The 23,023-nt window shown below is 37.2% G+C and overlaps 1 protein-coding gene across 4 annotated transcripts; it reads right to left on the bottom strand.

The window, feature by feature from the left end:
- Window positions 1-183: 183 nt before the first annotated feature.
- On the bottom strand, window positions 184-18,046 carry LOC106964807 (glutaminase kidney isoform, mitochondrial-like). 4 transcript variants are annotated; one of them, XR_001428510.1, is made up of 19 exons: window positions 17,705-18,046; window positions 14,794-14,881; window positions 12,591-12,712; window positions 9,436-9,565; window positions 9,279-9,358; window positions 9,019-9,182; window positions 8,312-8,370; window positions 6,785-6,817; window positions 6,636-6,694; window positions 6,486-6,552; window positions 5,863-5,913; window positions 5,010-5,186; window positions 4,535-4,666; window positions 4,360-4,452; window positions 4,185-4,246; window positions 3,733-3,809; window positions 3,543-3,606; window positions 3,228-3,445; window positions 184-526 (listed from the first exon to the last, which is right to left on the bottom strand). XR_001428510.1 is itself a non-coding variant. In XM_015060516.1 (18 exons), exons 1-18 carry the CDS (start codon window positions 17,899-17,901, stop codon window positions 3,295-3,297), a joined length of 1,806 nt encoding a protein of 601 aa, XP_014916002.1. In that variant the 5' UTR covers window positions 17,902-18,046; the 3' UTR covers window positions 2,819-3,294. The 4 variants fall into 4 exon arrangements, 2 of the variants coding, with proteins under 2 accessions (XP_014916002.1, XP_014916003.1); XR_001428509.1 differs by lacking the exon at window positions 184-526 and adding an exon at window positions 2,667-3,142; XM_015060516.1 differs by lacking the exon at window positions 184-526 and having other exon boundaries at window positions 2,819-3,445.
- Window positions 18,047-23,023: the final 4,977 nt, after the last annotated feature.

Below are 23,023 nucleotides of genomic sequence, written 5' to 3'. Positions count from 1 at the left end.
TTTTATTTACAGCAAAATATTTACAGTGAACTGAAGATTTGTACAGAAGTTTTGCTGAGTAAAAAACCAAAACTTACGAAAAAAAAAACTTTTAGTTATGAGTATATTACATCTTTATCTTATTTTAAATTTACATGTAGAGTGTTTGATATTTTCCTTGAAAGCAAAAACATGTTTAAACCTTATTTTGAGAAACTCTTTATTCACTTTACTCATGTTTCCAAACTTGTAGATGGTAAATAATGATGGTAAATTGAAACGTAAACAAAAAATACAATCAGGACACACCAACCACTAGCTTAATATGCTGACATTGCAACAGAATCGACTGATGGCAATGGGAAAAATAAATCGATGAATGTTTAAAGTTTTATGAAAATGAGAGAAATGTAAAGGTTATGAAGCTAGGAATTGAAAACATGACAATCATGTAAGTGTGGGATTTAAACACTCAAACTAAATCTGTTACTTTTAAGACATTTGTGAAGAAGCAGATTCTGATCAGTTCTTGTATGACGCATAAAACCTGCAGGAAATCATTTTACATTCCATAAAGGCAGCCATTTTGAACACAACCAAACATGAAGAAATTAAGGGACAATTGGTATTTATGCCTGGAGTTGATATTTAATGTTTTATATGACTTGTATTAAACTCTGAAATGTATCTAAGTGTTTCCTCTTAGATGATGCATTTGTAGTACAAAAATATTGAACGTATTTAGATTTAATGATGGAGATATCGACTGATTCCAGTCTTTTGATTGGTGCACCTCAAAAATACACAAACCTGTTTGAAATTAAAAAGAATAAGACCAGTATAAATTCTTTCCAAACTAATTTTCAATTTTCAGATCAATTCAGCTGACAAATAAGCAGAAATATAGAAAGGCTAAAAGATATCATAATCTGGTTGCATAACTCTGCATATCTGCTATATTTACTGTAAGTTTAGTTGATAAAATAAGTTTGCAAAACAGAATCCTGTTTTTTCCTTCCAAATGTCTGAAAAACTGCACGGGAGAAAGTGTTTTGAATGTGGAACACGGTGTTGGCAGCATTATGCTCTGGGATTATAATTCTTCTGATGGAGCAAGGCATTTTTTTTCCAAGATGGAGGAGATTGTGAGCTGTTCCAAATACTCGGTTTTAGCTCATTACATTTTCTGCCAAATGGCTGAAAATGAAAGAGGACATTATATTTTGGCATCTCTGGTTCAACAAGAAAAAAATAGTATATTTAAAATTTGCTGACCTTTATTCCAGGACTAAACTGTCTGTTGTTTCAGTAAGGTATTATTTTAAAAGTGTGCACTCTTATGCATTCAGGTTATTGAACTTTTAAAATCTTTCCCTTAAATTTATTGGTTTGTCAGTTGAATTATACAAAAACTTATAATAAAGGTGGAAATTTAAAAATATGTAAATATGTGGTCTTATTTCTTTAGGCCTTAAAGCCTGATAGGAAACTATATGTCTTGGCTATCAATGCAACTGTTTGGTTTAATTGTCTTTAGCCACAGTATTGGCCCCCCGAGTCTCACAATTAAAAAATCAACATAAGGGTTTATACAGTCTTCATAAATCCTAAACACCACAGTGAGCATTTACATATCAATAAAGAACAAAACAAAACCCAGCTGGTTGGGAGGATACTGAAGTGCATATTATTTTCCCAACAAAACAGTCCCAGTAGTTTTCAGGCTCCCTTTAAATAAATCACTAAGACACAATGAAGTTTAATCCCCAGAGTATTTTAATTAAGGCCCTGTTCACACTGGATGAATCCCCTCTATGATTCTAATTACCTGTTAGAAGCTGCTTGGATTGCTGCAAATGAGGAAAACCTCCTTCAGTGTGAAAGAAATCATGACACAGCTACACCTAGCAGTCGCCAGACGGACCTTAGTGCTATTTTCTGCTTCTCTGATTGGCTCTCCTGCAGCGTTGGCATGGTCTGGAGATCAGCAGCACATTCACATGTTGATCACCTCAACATCTACACTTTCACTAGCAGTGCCCTCTAACAGCGGTGTCCAGTTCTGGTCCTTGGAGGCCCGTGTCCTGCTGCAACTTATTCGAAATGAACGAATAACCTCTTCAGCATGCCGTCAAGCACTGCGGGGTTCCTGGTAACTGTTCATTTGAGTCAGGTGTGTTGAAATAGGAAAACATCTGAAACATGTAGGATGTCTGCACTTGAGGACAGACACTGTACACTACACCAAAATATCGCTCTATCACTATGCTACAGGCACAGATTTTATATATATATATATATATATATATATATATATACATATACACACACACACATACATCCTTGAGAGGAGGTGGAATCATGCAGTCTCCATAATGTTTACATGCATTATGTGTTTGCCTTACTATGAGGATACTGAAATATTATATTTACATATTATACAATTACAATATATTACATTACAATTTGGATTGCAGCAAACAGGAAATCCAGGAGTGCGTTCAAAATGCTGTCGAAATGTTTCAGTCTCCCAGCAACCAGCACATCCAAGGTCAGGCACAATTTGGAGGTGTGTGCGCTTCTTTTTTGCAGGGATGCTTTCTCCTCCAGCGCACTGCTTCCTGTACTCCTTCCTTTGTTAAACTGGCTTTAGTATGATGCTAATATGCTGCCGAGATGACAATAAATCACCATTACTGTTCTACGTAGGCTTTGTGCGAAATGGAAACGGTAATGGGAAGCTTCGGCTCCAGAACCATTTTCCAGTACCCTGCTGAGTTTCACCACTCTGGTTAAAATCGCACAGTGATCTCATTCCAGTGTGAAGGGGGCCAAAGAAAAACATAAATAGCACAATTTTTAAATATTTACATCTCAGTAACATTTCTCAATCAAATTTTTGCACAAAACAAGAATATTACTACCCAACCAAACTAAGGTAGGTTAGCAGTAATTTATTATTGATGTAGTTCTGTAGTATGTTCTTTTAGTAAGCCTTCATCCTGTACATATTCCAAATTCCGGCCCAGTTAAACCAAATTAAAAGAAAATGGTGCATCCCTTTTTTCAAAATTGACGTCAAACATTCCACACCATTAATAAAAGGTACACATTTTATAGCCTTTGGTTGGAAAATGTAAAAATGTCAGTCTTTTCAGAAGGCCTGTAAAGCAAGTAATAATAATTTCTTTTGATTATTTAATATATTTTCTGAGAATATTTCAATGTTCATCAGTTCTCCCAATTACCTTCTGTCCTGTGATTCTATCCCGCTGTGAAACAGAAGGTTTCAATCCGAACTTTCATGGATATTTGTTAAACGGAGTTCTTCATCGTGTCCATCGCGGGGTTCTTTTCCTCTGTGCTGCTGGACGAGTCTTTGTACTCATGTTGGTACTTTTGCAGGACTGAAATAACAACATCATGGCCAAACTGCATGGCGTCATCAAGGGGTGTGTTGCCCCATCTGATAGACGACAGTGTGAAATGGACAAGGATGGGCTGTTATAGTTAGTAAAATGAGTTAGTATCAGATGAATGGTGACAACCCTAACCCCACCTACCTGTCCTTAATGTACGGATTCACTTTACATATTTGTGTCAGGAACGTTACAGCGTCCACGTGGCCTAGGAGGAAAATGAGCATGAGCAGAAACCACGCAGCATTTGAAGTGCCGTATTTCATTGAGTTTTATATAAATGCCAAACCCGACATAATTTAAGGATGATCGAAGTAATCATGCTAAGTGTTACCTCCGGCAGCAGCGACGTGGAGAGCAGTGCGAGAGTCATAATCCCTCTGCTCCATGTCAACCGCTGACAGCGCGAACCTGGGGGAGACGGAGACAGAGGAGGCACGAATAAAGAAATATTGCTGTAAATGAAGGGAGGGAGCGATGCTCGCTGTGTGGAGGTAAGCTACAAGGACAAAAGGTGTGTATGTGCAAACGTTATATATTAAAACAATTATAGCAAAAGTATGCTGTTCAGAATAACATTCAAATTTAAATCAATTTAAAGTTTCATGATCCCTAGCAGCTGCTTTACAACTTGCAGTATGTTATACTGTAAGTTGAGTATGTTTAATGGCAAAAAAAAAACATACTGACAATGATATGACTAAAATAATTTAAGTTTTTTTTTTCTGCAGTGTTTTATTTGGATCCTATAAATGCTGGAGAAAGAAAATGTTTGTTTCTACTGACCTCCTCAGAGCACAGACGTCACCGCTGTACGCTGCAAACATCAGATTAACGACCGACTTGTTCTGAGGGAAAACACGAAGAATATTAAAGTTTATAAATTCTTGCAAAGGCAGTTTCATGTTTAAAAAAAAAAAAAAACAGGCAGCTTGTCGGTCGTTTGTGGCACTAAACTCACCGGATCGTCGTCCGTCCGTCTCCTCGGGTCGTGTTTCTTGGTGAAGTGCCTCAGGTTGTCATAATTATGGAAGTTGAAGTAAGAAACAAGCTCCTTTCGGATCAAATTATTGTTGTTTAATAATCTATGGTTATATCTGAAATGTATTTGTCTGGATAAGAAATAAGCAGCCTACTTGACAAAAGTGAATTCCTCTGACGCTGTTTCCGAGCCGATCCAGCGGCGGGGACCAACACAGCATGCCCATAACGTTGGGAACCACCAGCAGAACGGCGCCTGAAATGCCAGATTTGGCAGGCAGCCCCACCTAAGCAAGGAGAACAAAAACAATACTGGAGCCGGAGTAATTTATCCTGAAGACAACAGTCCATTGAAACATGAAATATGTCGGTCATTTCGCGTCTCTGCCTAATTGAAATATTTTCAGGTTGGTCTTTTTGTTTCAGGATTTTTTTACAGCAAAAAAAAAAAAAAATCTGATTTAAGCTAACTTTTTATGATTACTTACCTCCATAATTAATTAAACAACTAAGAAAATAAACTGATTTGTTGACTAGGAAAGCAATGGTATGGAAAAAGAGAGACCAAACACTCTGATTCTGCCCCACAGTCATCAAAACTCTTTGTTAAATTAAAACTAAGACACTTACATGGAAAGCAAATTGCCCGGAAAAGTCGTACATCCCGCAGGAATGCATCAGACTCAACGTGTTGCGAACGGATTCAGCACTTAGCACACGATCGCCTGTGGTTGGACAAATGCCTCCATTGGCCAGTGTTGCGGCCATGACACTTCCAGACTCGCAGGTCACCTCAATGGAGCACAACTGGAATGGAGAGACAGACACATATTTTCTGTGAGAAATATTCCCAGGTTTTTGCTAAATGCCTCACATGCAGGCAGGTGGTTGTTATGAAAGAGTAACAGAAACCAACTTTGGGACAAATTATCTCCTACAAGAGCCTCTAAGTTTGAAACAAACAATAAAAATGGACACAGAGATAAATATTATTATTTTCCACAGGTACCTACAAACTTGAACGTAATTATTTTACCGACTGAAAATATTTTGAGAACTTGACAGTAAAACAAAAGAAAATATGTAGGATTGTATTTATGTGTAGGTTCTGAGTCAAGACTTCAAAAAACAAAACAATGATTTATAGTTTATTATTTAAAAATTGTGTTTCTTTATATTCTAATAATTGAATAATGATTAATTAATCCTCTGTAGAGTCATTTTTTAAAATAAAAACTTTAAAGCTGAATCCCATATATTGGAAAAAATGTCAGATTTCTTAAGCCACATGGATAACATTTAGTAATTTTGTATACATTTAATATACAACTTATGAATCATGAAAGAAATACCCTTTTTTTAAATCAGGTTCAGTGAATCAGAGAACAAATGTTATTTTCCTACACATACTTTTCTGGAAGCAAAACTTCCCTATCAATATTTTGCCCACTGAAAAAACCGGAGAAATACTGTAAATAGTTACCTGGAAGTAGAAGTCAAGAGCTCCGACCATATCTGCACGGTCAGGGAAGCACTGCAAGAATTACAATCAGAGTCAGCACACAATAAACGGCGCCCTATAGATGTATTAACAGCCAGGGAAAAGTTGTGTACAAAAGCCTGTAAATTAGTAGTTGTAATTTGGATTTGGTAAGTTCAGCTCTCCACTTTGTAGCAATCCTTTAACAACCAGCTTTTGGGACTCTAATGCTCTACCTGTAGATACGGGCAAATTTAGGTTAATGGCTGTTTTCTTCTCTCCATGTTCTCATTTGTAAAGAAAGTAAAACAGGGTGTTTTTATTTTTTGTCTTTTTAAGTTTGACGACTGGCTGGAGGAATTATTAGCCTGCACTTCGTGGCATATTTATAGCTCAAGAAAACAAAAAGTCATGGCTTATTCAATTATCTTTAAAGAACCTTCAGTTTAATATGTTTTTTGAAACATTATGATGCCAATAGTGCGGCATAACTTGTTTTATAAAAACTGTGATTTTTTTTCTAAACTTGGATGAATGTATGCAAATTAAAACACTGATTTAAGCTTTTTTCTTCACCAGAAGTACTAAGAAAATGACTATCAGATACAAAAGTTGAACACACAAACCTTTTTTTCTTTCAGGTAATAACCAATTGCATAGTTTCTATCTCCAGTCTCTCTCTCTGACTGGAAACTGTAAGAATACAAAGGTATGAAAAACTGCATTTGATTAAAAACATCAGAACAACCAGTTTTTTTTTGTTTTTTTTTCCTTACGTAGCATTGCTGAATCCCACATACTCTGTACCAGCCATACTTTTCAAGAACTGCATCACCTGTGGAAACACATTTAGAACGCGCTCAGTCGGAAACCCAATTCAGAAAGATGAGTTTGAAAGAGCTGAAGCTGAAAAGCATTTACTCACATAGTCAAACCTCTCCGCTTTATTTGAATGCGTCTAAAAAAAAAAAAAAGAGAGAGAAGAAAGAAAATATTTCACTAGGAACATGTTTACAGCGCTTCACCAGGATCCTACAGATGGCAGTGTTTCAGTGCTGCAGCTCATTTTGCACAGCATGCCTGGTTGGATGTTGTGCAACGGGTAAATGTCGCTGGTGAGTGTGTCACTCCATGTGGCAACGTGCTCAGTTTGGCCTGGCGGCTGTTTTATGGCTGTTCTTGAATTTCACACACCACTAAAGGATCAGTAGCAGGTGAAGGAGTTGTCAAGAAGGAGCAGCAGTCATATATACTCATATTTAGAGACTCAAATAATCATAAAGGAGTTAAAAAAAAGGGAGCATTTATCAGTTTTGTCCTTTGACCCTATTAGTTTTTGTGGTTGTAGGTATAGAGGCACTTGACCCAGTAAAGACTCAAAAAACACAGATAAAACCATGTTTGCTTAAACAGTTTTACGCACATGGTAACGCACCCTCTGCCTTGGCAGCTGTGATTGGTCAAAGGCACGCACTCCCCTGTTGTTAGACGTAAACCAGGTTTATGACCTTCGCATAAGTCAGCTGGAAAACTTTGAAACATCTCCAGAGAAGAAACGGGACCACATGTGGCTAAAATACCCCAACGCATGTTCACATCGGGTGACATGACCATCATGCAGCTGCCACGGAGACGGCTTAGGTTTCAGTCTCTGAACGGACACAAAGTGATTTTGATTCTTAAGCCACACTGAAATTTAATTTCAGTAAATAACAAAAGAATAAAAAAAACTACTAACAAGAAAATTATTATTAAATTTCTTAAAACAAATTGACACCTTTCAGAACAATGTGATTATATAGACCTGTAAGCACAAAGCTCTAGAACGCTCTTAAATATCACCAGGAGTATAACTGTGTGAGAGAATAAGGTGTGCTGCTGCTAACAGCCTGAGGCCTGAGTTTAATCTCATGATGTCAGACATAACCAGCTGCTTCCTGCAAGTTCTCGCTTTGCTTCCCTCTGACATCCTCATTGCTGCTAGTCAATTGTTTCATATTATATTGTAAAGTGTCAGCATCTGCATACACACAATACCTATTAGATCAGAGCTGATTCTAATAATATAGATGGCTCACTAATGGCTCTTGACTCTTGTTTATGTTTAAAATGAGAACAGCCTGATATTGTGAGCTTCAAACTGGTGTTATAAGGCATTTGATCAAGGCTTCAAGAGTCCAAATCTCCAAACTTTTCCTCACATATCTGAATCCAGTTTATTACTTTTAGCCTAATCCTCTCCCTTCTCTCTATTCTTGTTTTATATGCTATTATCTAGTTTTATTTATTTATTTCATTTATTCATTCAAAAAAAGAGTTATTTTCCTAAGCTTGCTATTAAGTTCTTGTGGCAAACAAAAGAAAAAAAGTAGACAATTTGATGCACTTTCACTGTATTAATACTGTATATCTTTGATAAATTTTTGAAAAAATAGAAATAGTAAGGTGTTACCTTGATCAAAGAACTAATGACGATAGCTCCAGCGTTCACCATGGGGTTGTGTGGTTTATCTGCAAAGAAGCAAAACAAAAGCACTCAGTGAAAACGATGAGGTAAATTTTCTGCGGGGAACTTGCAGGTGCCATTAGGTTATAAACCAAATTTAAAAAAAAAACTGATGGTTAAAAAAAATGTGATAAAATGGTAAATAATTAGAGTAGAATACCATTTTAACTCTTTTCTACTAATATATAATTTTTTATTTTTATTCCCAATTTGTGGCAGAAAAACATTTAGCTTCTGGCAGATCAGTTCTGGACCTACTTTATAACAAGCAGTTTAAGGATCTATCCAGTTGATCTCTTCTGCCAATCTTACCAATCAATATCTGCTGTCAGAACTAATTACTTAGTGTTCGTTTGGTCTCTGTTTGGGTTCATAACTCAATTTTGTTTGATTTGTGTGACATTTCGGAAGGAGAAATTGTATTGAAAGAGAACTACATGATCACCGCAACAACCCAAACACATTAGAGCTGTTACTCCAGACACAAGGACAAATACAAACAACTGGCAGGACTTTTGTCTGTGGAGACAGACGTTCTGCTGAGTTAATGACAAAGTGGGTTTGAGCACATCCAAAGGCGATGCAACAGTCAGTAAAGATGGTATTGTTTTGCATTGACAAGGCGACTGGAGTTGATTACATAAATTGCTTGCCTTCCTCATTTAGCGACAGTTTGTTGAACTTGAAGCCACTGGGCTCCTTGCCCACAAAGCGGTGAACGTGTTCGGTGCCAAGCTCATGCACAGCGATGGCGTACTCGAGTGGCTTCACACATGACTGCAGGCAGAAGGGAACCTTGGTGTCGCCCACTGAGTATCTGCAAGCAGAAAGGTCACAATGGAGAAACAAAAGAAGCCTTATTAAGGCTGCACACAAAAAGAGCAGAGCACATCCGAGGCCGGTGCTATGTTACCTCTGTCCATCGATGGTGCAAATAGATACGCCCCAAAGATCCGGGCTGAACTTAGCCAACTGAGGAATGTAATCGGCTACCTGAGGAGATGAAACCCCTGAAATCACAGCGACCATCATGACTAAGCAAACGCTGAGCCTGAGCGACTCTTACTTACTTGCCCTCCTACTTGCTGCTGTGCATTCTCAAACATCCTGTTGATCTGGAGGGTGAAATCCTCAAAGTCAGGGATGATGAAGTTTTTTCTGAAAGCCTTCGTCAGCAACATAATGTTGTTGCCGATACACCTGCAGACAGTAGGTGGAGAATTTTAAAAATTTTGAAAAAAAATTAAACCGGATTCTCTTTTTGACTCAATGTATAGTAAATGAGACCGGTGGTTTCTTAGACATGTGTGAAAAAGTAATGAGATTTTACAAACTTTTTAAATCAACTCATGTAATTTTTAATTTAATAATGAAATATATAAAAAAACAAGACAAATTGTCAAATAAGCTTTGTTTTCCAGTATATATTATCAGATTTTAATTGCTATAATTTCATTACTCCATTTTTTAAAAATTTTTTTTAGTTTGAACAACATTCCCTGTCAAAGGGTGGAGAACGTCATTGGTTCAAGTATAAAAACATACCTATTTAATTATTGGAGGTTGCAACACTATATGTTGCCTAAACTGTAATACCTCTCAAATATGTTTGAAAAGCTTAAAAATAAAAAATAAAATTTATTGAAGCAACTGTATTCAACATCATTGAAAAATATAGCTTTTAATTTGACAATTTCAGTTAATTGGTGGAAGATTATGGACATTTTTTTTTATTTACTAAAATCGACCAACTTTAGGTAACAGGACAAATGTAAGTCTTCTCTTAAGAAGAGAAAGCGACCCACAGCATCACAGATTCTAGAATGGATGGAAGGACATGAGGGCATAAGGTCAAAAGGAAAAACATAGCATGTCATGCCATATTAACCCAGGAAAACAGGAAGAACCTAGCAAGTATAAATTATATTACTGTCAGTGTCAGACAATACGTTTGGCAGTTGCATGTTCCCCCACTGAGTTTCCAAAATTGTTCAGTGTGAGTTTGTGCTTCTGCAACAAAAGATGAATTCACCTTAGCCTAGTTTCACCAGGAGTAAATCCCTTACTGTTCCAATTGTTTATCTTCATTCATAGGAAACACTTTTACATTAAGTCATACTTAGACATTACCTTAAGTCCCCCTAGTTGGCATTGTATGGAACATGGTGGAGTCTCGAGTCAGAACCGTTGTTATAATTGGTGAGCATCGTGGCATGCTTTCAAGGAATGTTAAGGGTATATTCTCCCTCAGCTGGTATAAACTAAAATATGCAGCCAGGAGCCCTAGGTGATGTTAGCATGAGGCTTTCAAAGTGAAAAGAGAGTGGGCTGCATTTTGCATTATTTATGCCGGCCATTTCCAAAAACCAACAGATGATTTCTCTCTTTATTCCAGCAGAATATTTGTGCTAAAGCTCCCACAGTCTCTTCATTTTAGAAAACAAGCAGAAACATCGCGGCTGACTCGTTCAGCCAGACACAGCAATGTGCCACTGCAGAACAGAAGATGAGAATTATACCTCAGTTAGGGAATTACAGAATTAGGAAAGGAGGGAGTGTGGTGCCTTTGAGCCTGCTAATGTAGCTGGCAGTCTGGAGCTCGACCAGAATGATGCCCTTTCATTAGCAGACTCAGAGACCTCACTACTTCCCTCCGAGCTCCACTGCTTCGGCTGCCATGCATGCATGCACATGAATTTGCTTCATAGCAGCTGTCAGCTATAAAACACCAGTGTCTGTCAGTCTCCAGGACTCAAATAGAGCTGGCCACAAATCACCTTTTTTATGTAACAAAACCACATTAGAGTCCCTCAGTTTAATCTGACCCAACACCTTGTACTCATTTATTATTTTTCCCATGCATTAAGGAGCAGGTGTGTGTTTTAACTATTAATTGTGCAGCATTTAATAGTTAAATCCAGAATGTTTGTTGAAGTAAATGCATTATGTCTCCTCTCTGCTTAAAGTCTTATGAAAGTATTCACACTCCTTGGTTTTTTTTTTTTTTTTTTTTTTTTTTTTGGTCATGTTCCAACTATATTTTTTGAGATTATACATGATACACTATTTGTGAATTGGGAGAAAATTATTCATGTTTTTCTTTTTTTCCCCACACATAAAACCCAGAAAATGAGACATGCATCAGTATTCACGCCCCCACTGGGTCAATATTTTGTAAAAATATCATTTGGGAAATACAGCTGCATGTCTAGATGCTGCATCTAAAGACTAAATTTCTTCCCAGTCTGTAAAAAACATAGTGCAAACCCAGTCAGACTGGATGTAGAGCAGCTGTGAAATGCAGTTTTCAAGTGTTGCCAGAGATTCTTAATTTTAATTAAATGTGGACTTTTACTGGGCCATTCTAATACATAAATGTGCTTTGACATAAAACATAAATTATGTGTCCAGCTGTGCGATTAGGATAGTTGTTCTGTTGGACGGATAAAACTTGTTTGTAGCCTTTAATATGTTTTTATTTTGCAGGATTGACATGTTCATAGCTCATTCTTTGCATCAACTCTGACTAGCTTCTATGTCCATGTTGAAGAGAAACCACATAGTTTTACTTTTAGGGATTGGATTTTCAAAGCATTGTGCAGTGTTAATTTCCGCCACACATATGCATTTTGATAACAGAGCAACAAGTTCATTTTTCTGCCTCATCTTACCAGAGCACCACCTTCCGTATGTTTGATGTGACCCCTATATAGCTTGTGGCAAACTGCAAATGGGTTTTCTTCTTGCATCTTTTCCATAAAGGGCAGATTTATTGAGCGCACAGCTAATAGCTTTTCTTGTTGACAGAAATTTCCACCTGATCTCCACTGGGTCTTTTGGCTTATTCTTTAATTAATCCTCTCCTCACTCAGCCAGTCAGAACAGATGGATGGCCGATGGCTTAACACATGCTAAAACTTTTAGATATTGTTTTATAACCTTCAACTTCTCCACAAATTTCTCCCCGACTTTCTTCTAGCTGTGTTTGTTGATGCTTACTAACAAACCTCCAAGACTTTAACAGAACAGCTGGGTTCATACTGAGATCAAATTACTCTAAGCTAATTAGGAGACGACGAGGGGATGGTGGTTTTACTTAGAGGCATCAGAATGAAGGGGGATGAACAGAAATTATGCACTACATTGGGTCGTGCTATCAGATAAAATTATAATAAATACATGGAAGCTTTTGAAAAACACTGTAACTGTCCAGACGTTTTCTCACCTTCTGAAAAGTTTTTTGTCCATCATGACCGGTCCCATGGAGTCAAGCGTAGACTGTCTCATCTGACGGACACAGTCCCGCAGCCGAGGGTCAGACGTTAACAAACCCGTTCTTCTCAAAGCCTGGAGACAATGGAGAGAGGAGTTTGAACTAATTTTTTTCAGAAGGGATAGTAGAAACGCTGATTAATGGTGGCTATTACTGTACGGACTCCGGTGTATTAAGTCGAAACCACGGGATTCTCCTGTCAGCTGCAGGAATCTTTGAAATACAGGGTCAGGGGTTTTCAAAGGCACAGGTGTGCCTGCAAGGAAATGAGGAGGGCAGCAGAGCAGATAGCGGCTATCTCACTCCTGCTGCTGGTGTCACTGACAGACACTGCACAAAGCACGTGGGTCTATTTTGGAGATACCATGTGTTTGACCCTCCTGACCAGAGAAGCTTTGGTTTTTTTTTTTTTTTTTTTTTTTTTTTTTTAATTTACTCATCACAGTTGACAAGCTCTTCAAAGTGTAAGCAGACCTGACAAATGGCTGTTGCAGTTGCTTGATTTCTGTGAAATTCTTAGCCTCAACGCAGAAATAGTGAAGTTAGAGCTCCGTGCAGGCTGTTCTTATTTTGGAGTTCATTAGCTTGAGCCATCAACTTGAAACAAGATTGAATTGTTCCTATTAGGAGTGGGCAACTTTTTGTAAGACTATTACAAAAAGTAATAGTCATGTAAGACTATTGTGATAACAATAAAAATCTATTTATTACTTCCTTTTTGGTAACTGTATGGCACAATGTGTATTGAAAAGCTTGTCTATTAGAAATAAGCTTCTTCAGAACGCCACTTGCTTAAAGAATTGTGATTTAGGGTTTTTTTTTTTTTTATTCTCTCGTGTAAAAAACGGGGTTGAAAATAGCAAATATAACATTTTAATTTGTTTTTTTTTTTTTTTTTTTTTAAAATACCTAAAGTTTATCGTGGAAACAATAAATCAAAATTCTTAACATGGCAAGAAATTTTTCACAATGAATGATAAACAATACAATAAATGCCCACCCTTAGTTTCTATCACATACCAATGTGAAAATTCTGGATGATAATGATGTCCAATATTAATATTGCTGTTTTGGCTGATAACCAATATATATCTATATTATATATATTTCCTGACTTGACACCATGGAAAAACGACCATTGACATTGCCGTGCTGCTTCAGTCAAAAACCCAAAATATTACTCTGCATCACTGTCACTATAAGGTGCCCAAACAAATATCACATGACTAACGCCTCCCTTTACCAAAACACAGAAGGGACAGTAGTTCTTATGCATTTCTAATATTTAAGCAACAGTGTATAATCTGCAAAAAAAATCATTATTTGCTTGAAAAAAATAACTTAAAAATGTGACAGAGTTGTTAAGCCACATATGTCCAAAGTAATATTTTATAGAAGTCACGAGATTGGCTTTTTGTCCTCTTTTTTCCATTGTTATTGTTAATCCAAAGAGTCTGAGCAGCTCGTTCACCATCCATCTTCTGCCTGAGTCGCCTCTACAAACACCTCCAGTCATCTGTGGCATAACAAGCTGCCACCTGTGTTGACACATGGCTCCTAAACGCATGGCTGTTTTGACAATGACTCAGTTGCCATAGATATCGAGTTCACCAGATGTCTATTTTTTATAACAACATAATTATTATTATTATCATAGATTCTTATAGAAACTTGTCCATTTCCATCAGTGTAGTTGTTCATCATTTAAATATTTGCTTGGCATTTTGCCTTATGCGCCTTGATTAAAGCCTAGTGGGCTACTTGGATATGGATACAGCATTTTAATTTGTTTGTTATACAGAAAGAATGACTTGAAAAATGTAACAGATAATAGAATTAAAGCCCAGAGATTAAACATTCAGATGTGAAAAGCAGTTAGTTGCTTATGTTAATTCCCTGAATCTGCAGCATCACACCAGGTATATTTAGACCGACTCTGTAAGTTGGTCATAAACACCCTTTAAACCATTCCTTCCAGCCAGCAGGAGACACTTTGGATTCTTCTGGTGGGGTGTAATGTTTCTCACCAAGGTTAATCTAATAAAAGTCAAAGGTATTCCCAGGAAACATAAGTCTGTGGCAGATTGCCTGTATGGACATGCTCACATGCGCGCTTCGGAAATTCAAATCAGCACTTGTTGATGCACTAACTCACAGAGATGAACTGAGAGATGGGGATCATCTCTTTCCCGTCGGTGATGGTGTAAAAAAGCAGGTCCTCTATGCTGGACATGAGCCGGCTTCTGTCAAAAAACCCAAAGCACAACAAACACAGTAAGTTGTGATCTTGAAGCTGGATGGATTCCAATGTATTAAGTCAAAACTGTGAGCAGAAGCTCAAAGTTTATGTCAACATCTACACTGGCAGTGAAGGTAATGGCACCTGGCCAGATATTGACTTCACTCCAGGGCTGTGAAAGTGTGTTTATTAATAAAACATAAATGCAATATAGGAAGGAATATAAATGCTATGTCAATGAACTACCATTAAATCACCGATTAATCACAAAATATATGAATGAAGTGAAACATCAGACTTATGTAGCACCTTTCAAGCCTCTAAGGGTTGTCAAAGACATTGAAATATTCCAAATAAGAAGTTTAATGTGTAAACTGCTGTTTTTACCATTTAATATTTGAGCATAAATTTATTTGTTACATTACATCCACTCATTACCCACTGAGCTGAGTATGCCGTCTTTTGTTTATGAAATAAAAAACTATTTGAGACTTTTCTAGGGAGACTTAGATTTAAAATTATTATGAACAATAACCATTACCGAACAACAATGAAAGATAACTTATTGTTTTAAATCAGAAAAAGCCATAAGTGGTTAATCAATCATTGTTATGACTTGTTATTAAAGCATTGGGAAAATAAGTTATGCGTTGTTTTACTTCCCTTGAAATTTGTTAGCAGCTTTTAATTAAGAACACTTGCACATTAAGACTTTATTTTCCTTATTACTTGGCCCAACAATTAATAGCCAAATTAATTATCTTTTAATATTATTCACAGTTTCAGTGACTCCCTTTTTAATAGTGAAAGTTTATCGCCATAATTTACTGTTTTTAACAGTTTGATTAACTTCTTTCCACAATGTGCTACTTGTTTTTTGTGGTTCAGAAGTCAGTCTCTGTTCTCTGACTGAACATCCTAACGTGTGCATATCTAGTTGCTCGTCACGATGGCGTACACCGCTCGATGTACGCCTTGGTGACGTGTACCTTGCACCAATCATCTTTCCTGCCCTTAAATCATTTTTTTTCACCAAGACATTCTATCGTTTAGTAAAGATGGTGTTCATTTAATATTCACAAAGTTCTATTTGACAACCTCTTACTGAAATATGCAAGACATTATTTGAAAAAGTCATAACACTGATAGCAACATTGGCAGTTTTAATATCTGTTTATATCATGTGACTTGCACGGTGAATTAAATTATTCACAACATGTTCACGGCAGCAGACCCTTATCCAAATGGATTCTGGCATTTGAGCCCAGTGCTGATAAGCAGAATGAGCCCTCTTCTATTTAGGCTGGAGGACTTTGAGGTAATGATTAAAATGGATTTTCAAATTTTCACGTGTCAGGCCAGAGGATAATTTTCCTCTTTGCCTTGAATATCTTAAGTGGACTTGGGTTAAGTTGAAGTGGTTGTTTTTCAAGAAGTTCTCCTTGTTCTCATTTCCGTTCCCTTTAGAGTTTTTGAGTATATTGCGTCTTTTTTCCCTGGATGTTCAGTCTCTTTAACTGAAATTATTATTTTCAATTTTAATCAATTATTTTTTTCTTAAACTATAAAAATAATTATCTGGTTCAATGTTTCACGGAGAGGGAAATCTGCTCTGGTCCATCACTTGGAAAGCTTTAATCATCCAAGGATCATTTTTTTGTTGCTTAAATTCCTGTTATTGACTTGCTCCTCGCGCCACTAAATCTAGGAAAAAAAGAGAACATTACTCCAGTCTTAATGTCCTTACTGGGTCATTGTAGCTCAGAGAATACAATTCAAGAAACTGTCTGGAAATTAATCATAGACTGGCTTAGTACCAAAATACATTTTTAGTAACTTTAAGTCTACTTTGGATCCCCCATGTCAGAACCAAACATGGGGAAGCAGCATTTAGCTTTTGTGCCCCACTAAAATGGAATATCTTCCATAAAACTGTAAAACACCGAGTTCCTTAAATTCAGTGCCAAAACCCCATTTCTTTAGACTTACTTTTTATTAATAATAACTGGAGCACTGATTTTCATCAGCTTTTCATTACTTCTCCTTATTTCACCACTGTAACCTGTCGTCAAGGTGACGACTAGTAAACATGGCGGACGAAGTCTTCCCTTAAATATAACTATATGCCGCAAGCCAAAATGAACAAAAACCCGGTTGATAAAACATTTTTTATCTACTTGTGTTTTTTATATAAATTTGTGTATCAATTGTCCCTACAACTGATACACAAATTGTGACCTACTGTGTCAGAACAGCCTACTTTTTATACGTTTTAAATAAGTTAGCGCAGGTGCTCATCTTTCACCTCAAACGTGAGCTACACCTTTACAGCTGCAGTGTGTAATATATATATATATATATATATATATATATATATATATATATATATATATATATATGTTTGTCTCTTGTATAATATTAAATAGATAATCTGTGAAAGAAATGCAACTCAGAGCCAGAAGGTCTTAGAGCTGTTCAATGTGCTAATGGCGGAGGAACAATTTTCCGTTGGAGAGTTGCCTGGCAACCTCTAATCGACGACCGTTAGGTTCTGTCGTGCAAAACAGTTGCGTATTGGTATTTGGCACTTTATTAAATATAATAACTGGCATAAAGTACCAATACTGTTTAAATAAATAAGAGATAAAGTTGCTGCTATCACTACTGCTACAATAATATTAATAATTGAGAGATCCAGTTGAGCTCCAACAGCCTAATTTAAAATGGTACTTTCCGGAAGCAGAACATCAAATTTTGAAACTGATAAATGTAAAGTTTATTGAACGACTGCTGTTGAATACAATAGCTTCAAACTTTTGTGACCTACTTGCTGCGTCCTTGGTCCTCATCAGGGCCTTTTTGATGAGGATGAAAGGCTCTGTGGGAGTGAATTGTTGCTGCCCTGAGAGGAACAGGTTGCTGACTCCTGGAGATGTCAGCTCCAAGTCTGGCGGAGATAACTGCATTTTTAAACAGCTGCAAGATTCCCGCGTTGGTCGTCCGCAGACTTTTCAGGCAATGCATTGTGATAGGTAGGGCTTCAGTTCCTCAACCCGCCTGCTGGTCTTGGTGGATAAATGTGAACGTTGGCCTTTTGGTCCTCGGAGCTTTAATAGCAGCTGCTGTCTCCCCGCGTGGCTCATGTACTGTACAGGCTGTTACTAGGGGCGGGGCCGTGACTCGGGCAGGACTGAGCGGTTCATTAAACTGCACCGAAGTGAAGTTTGATAGGCTTCCAGGTACCGCTGCCACCTGCTTAGCTCAAGTTCCTGATTAGAAAACGGAAAAACAGGCCAACCACATCCTTTATTGTCCTGTCTTAAGTGTCAGTCTTAAAGCTGCAGAAGCGAACTTTAACAAAAAGATATGTTCTTTACATATTTGTTATGTCGTATAATATAAGGCAGATACTATTCCAGGGCTGTCAAACTCAGTTTGTATCAAAAATGTTTTTAAAGGTTGTGCTAGAATGTAGTGATAAAATCAATTAAACTTCTAAAATATCAAAAAATAGTTGTTCCCCCAAGGTTTTGTGATTATTTTTTGTGTTTTTTTTTTTTGTNTTTTGTTTTTGCTATCAAAATGACAGATTTTGTGGTGATAATTGGGAAATATTTGTAAGGAATTTTTAAGGTATTTGCGCGAATCTTTGATGTTAAATTATTACTTCAGTTACGGACTATATCTTGACATCAAGTAAGGTTGAGGCAGCAGTCACTTAAACTCAATGTCTTTGACCAATTTTGAAAATAATTGCAGTAAAATCAGAAAAAAAATTGAAGTTTTGTTGATTTTATGTGAATCTTGCAAGATTTGTGGAAAACTGGAAGGACTTATTGATGTAATTTGGAGTCTAGAGGGCCACATATAAAGCTACGGTGGGTCAGATTTGGTGGGCCTAACCAATGACAGCAGCTAAATGGTTTTTGTGTAACAGTAAGTAATTTTCACTATTATCACATTGAGCAGCATACAGGAGGTTGATTGACAGAGCTAAAAGACCTTTCTCCTGACACCGATTTGTTGTTTTTGACCATTTTTGTAGACCCCAATAGTAGCACTGTGAGAGGTGGTGTGAGGAGGTAGAGGAGCTTGATTTTTTACAATTATTTGTCTCATAAATATGGAAAAAAAAAGTCATGTACTGCTGTTTTAACATATATACATATATATATATATATATATATATATATATATATATATATATATATATATATATATATATATATATATATAAAGTTGTGCAAGCAATAGGAAAAACCTCCACCTTAAGAACTGGAATATTGAACAACACCCATTCAAGAATTAAGAGGACATTCACAAGACGTTGAGTTAGTGCTTTGAGAGCCATGAATTGCAAATGTATACAGAAAATGAGTTACAGTTGTTGCATGAGCATCAACATCAGATGTGTCTTAGCTTTACTGATGGAAGACAAAGGATTGGGCTATTTTTAGATTAATGCCAAATTAAAATTTCATGTCGATACTGCGGAGCCTAGAGGAAGCGTGGGGAAACACAGAATCCAGGGTGTGTGGGTCCAGTTAACACGGTGATGGGGCTTAGAGAGCCATGTCATCAGCTGATGCTGTTTCACTGTGGTTTGTCAACTCCACACTGAGGACTGGGCACAGGCCCACACTGTCAAAGCCACCACTACCTGCTTTAATTACCACAACCAACAAACCCACAGCACTCAAACCCTGTTGAGAATAGAAGAGGCATAATGAAGAGGAACTTGAAAAATACCAAACACAATAATGAAAATATTCAAACAAGTTGGGCTTTCTTAGCATCTTAGCAGTGTCAAAGATTATGATCCATAACCATCTAAATTAACAGAAATAAACTTTATTAACTAAGATAAACTATATGTAAGAGCTTTGCTTTTATAATTAAATTATTTGCTTCTCAATGATATTCTACTTTACTTAGATGCACATGTATATTAATCATTGGCATACTCAGTCGTTCACACATATCTTTCATAAAAATGTTTGCTAGTTTTCTGAAACTACTCAATTATTCACAACTTTTTCACAACCGTCTTGTGGATTACATAATAAATGCCTGCAATCTTAGCCTGCTTATTGTAATAATAATATCCATGAATATCATAGTTAGAACTAAAACATATCTTTATTTTTGTTTTACACAGAAATAACATTAAGAAGAATGAACACTTTAATATTTAATGTGATTTATTTGGATGTATTTGATCAGTTGTCTTTGAATATAATGATAAAACATAAAATAACGCCAGAAAAGTTTAATCAAGCTTGTGTTTAAGTGAGCAGTCAAGCGCAACCTGTGAAATATTCCTACTGCTTTAAAATGGCGCCACCCCATGGCGGGTTTCTCTCAATGATTTACTGATATCTTTCTGTTTTGTCCTCTAGGTGGCGCACTCTCTCTAGTGTGTGGTCAGTCTCTCTTTCCTAACTTTTCTAGCTTTTCTAAGGACACAAGGATGTATTTCAGAGTCTTCCTCTCTGCTACTTACACAGTGGCTTAAAAAATGCATGTTTTTTTTCCCCTATGGAGTCTATAAAAAATACATCTTCAATAATAAAAGAAGCTATGCTAGTACTTCAGGAATATAAATGAAAGAACAAGAAACTAAGATTTGAAATGTTATATTGTTGTGTCACTTTCACGCCGAGATATTTGTTTTGTTTTTATTTTCTGTTTTGTCCTTGTGTTCACCGTAATGATGTATTTTTACAATTTGCCGTATTTTCTAAAATGTTCTTGCTGTTTAATCTTCTGAAAATACTGTTTTCTTTTGTTCATTTTGTTTTTGTGTTGCATCTTTGTTCTTTCAGACGTTATTTCTCTCCTTTTTGTTTTCTTTCCAGCAACTTTAGGTTCTTACAAAAGTGACCCACAATAACTTCCAATCTACTCAGTTTCAGAGCATAAACATGCATGCTTTCAAGTCTCGTAGACTTTCCAGTGTTGCATTCCAGACGGACTTTTTAAGGTGACATGATAAATAAACAAGGGTTCTGATTGCCTTGTCTGCTTTGCCACGCATGTGACTTCTCCTATGGGGTGAATGCTAACCCATGGCCTCTCTGCGCTACCGCTGCCGGTTGTAGCTTCTCTGTTTTCAGGAGAAAATGTTTTCCATTCCTTCGCCAATGAATGCCACCTTTGTCCCTTCAGCCTCCATCTTGTGTGAGAAAGCCCCCCCTTGCTGCACTCACCAAGCCTGCACAAACTTAACCTCTTCCCCTGCCACCTAACACAGGAAAGGAAGCATGCTGGTGCTTTCATTCAGACTCCGTAATCTGGAGGTCTGGATAAAACCTTGGCTAAGAAGGCCTGTCCTCAGGTTGTTTAGGACACAATTAGGTCAATCATTCCTGAAATGAATAAAAGAAACCCTTTGGATCATAAACAATGCATAAGTTTCATTACTGTAGTGAGTCAGGCAGGTAGACAATGTGATGCAGTGAACATGGTAGGAAATATCTGTTAGTACTGAGGCATTTAAAGCAATAGCAAACACTTTCATTGCTCTGCGCACAACACTAATTATATTTAAATTTCAAAACGACTTAAGCGTGCTCACTTATTCATATCTCCCATCGCCAAGGGAGCATTCTGTATGGTATGTGGCACCTGGCTGCTTAAAACATCCTAATTTAATCCAATTCTAGCTTCATTTAAACCCCAAACCTTCAACAAACTTGTGTGTCAAAGTCTTACATAATAATAAGAATCCATATAGTGTTTCTTAACAGAGTGACAGAGTTTGACTAGAAACAGATTAAATTGGATAAAAGACTTATCACAAAGAGCAGAGATAGACAAATCAGAGTCAAGCTAAGTAAGAACTCTGCCAAATCTTTTGGAACAAAAGTGTAAACGATCAGTTTATTCTGCTTTTAAACAGCCTTGAACCAATCAGAAGTCGTCCCTCGAATGTTGCTCTGAACGCAAACATCCCACCTCTACTTGTATCTGTTTTTGTAGTAGTTTATGGTTCATGGGAAAAATGAGTCCTGATTTTAAAAGTGCTTACTGAATTCCTTCCTCCAGTTGCCTCAACGACCTCTGACCCTTAAATAAATAATGAACTCTGGACCAAAGCTGCACAGGTGTCACCTGTCAGTGTTACATGCCCTGCATGTTGCACTGCTTACTGAGTATGCTGAGTGCTAACACCAAGCAGTTTCATTTAAGTGCAACCACCTTTCTTATCAGCTGTGAAAAATAAATGTTTGTGTTTCTTATTCAGGTGAAGCAACAACAAAAAAGTCTCAAGTTCCTGCGCTCCTGCAGGTGAGTGCTCTTGTCACCTGAACACGGTGACTGTGTCCAAACCTGGACACCCTGTAGACCCCTGGAGCCTCTCTGAACCCGTATAGTACAGACATCACACACACACACACACCACACACACACACACACACACACACACACACACACACACACACACACACACACACACACCTCCTTCCAATTCTAGCCGTCCCTTCATTTCCCCCTTCCTCCCCGCCTCCTCTTTTTCATCCTCCTAGCTTCCACACCCTTCCTCGCCCACCAACCCCCATCCTCACCGCGCAGCTACCCCACTGCCCTGCCATCTCGCAGCATTCCGAGGGCCGTGCACACAGAGGCCTATTGTGTGCACAGCGAGACGGCAGAAGGCGGCATACAGTCAGAGCAACAGGGAAAGCCGATGTGCGGAGATGGAATGGACTCAGTATAACTGACACGGATCTGCAGAGAAGTTGTGCTGAAAGTTACTGGATGCTGTTAATGTGGCACAACTGAGCACTGGTGGAGAAAGTAGTGAAACACTGCACTGAAGTAAAAGTACAAATAAATAGACAACAAATATAGTAAATTTTTACTTGAGTAAAAGTTCTTAAATTTTGAAAGTAACAGTACTTGTCGAATGTATTTCCTAATATAATCGTCACTACGCGTGCCTACTATGCATGTTTTCTTTAATACATTAATATTTTTGTGCCATTTTAATCAACAATACTGCAGATTATGTATGTTTTTATTATGGTTACTGTTAAACCGTGCATAAATCCAGAGACAGCATGCAGAGTTAAATGCTGTTAAGCAAAATAAGAAACAGTAGTGATTATACATTTGAATGTTTTTATTTAACACAAAGCAAAAC

This window comes from Poecilia latipinna, unplaced genomic scaffold (genome assembly GCF_001443285.1).
Source record: "Poecilia latipinna isolate Pla-1442-1.1 unplaced genomic scaffold, P_latipinna-1.0 Scaffold1722, whole genome shotgun sequence".
In the NCBI taxonomy this organism is placed as follows: Eukaryota; Metazoa; Chordata; class Actinopteri; order Cyprinodontiformes; family Poeciliidae; genus Poecilia; species Poecilia latipinna.
The sequence above is the reverse complement of the archived record's forward strand: the minus strand, read 5'-3'. Positions and strand labels throughout refer to the sequence as shown.

What these genes read in the sequence shown, in the direction of transcription:
- LOC106964807 (XM_015060516.1), bottom strand. Translation starts at nt 17,901, where the DNA reads ATGCATTGCCTGAAAAGTCTGCGGACGACCAACGCGGGAATCTTGCAG. An exon ending in AGCAGCAAGTAGGAGGGCAA is followed by an intron (nt 9,359 to 9,435) that starts GTAAGTAAGAGT and finishes TCATCTCCTCAG; the next exon opens with GTAGCCGATTACATTCCTCA. An exon ending in TGCACCATCGATGGACAGAG is followed by an intron (nt 9,183 to 9,278) that starts GTAACATAGCAC and finishes TTCTGCTTGCAG; the next exon opens with ATACTCAGTGGGCGACACCA.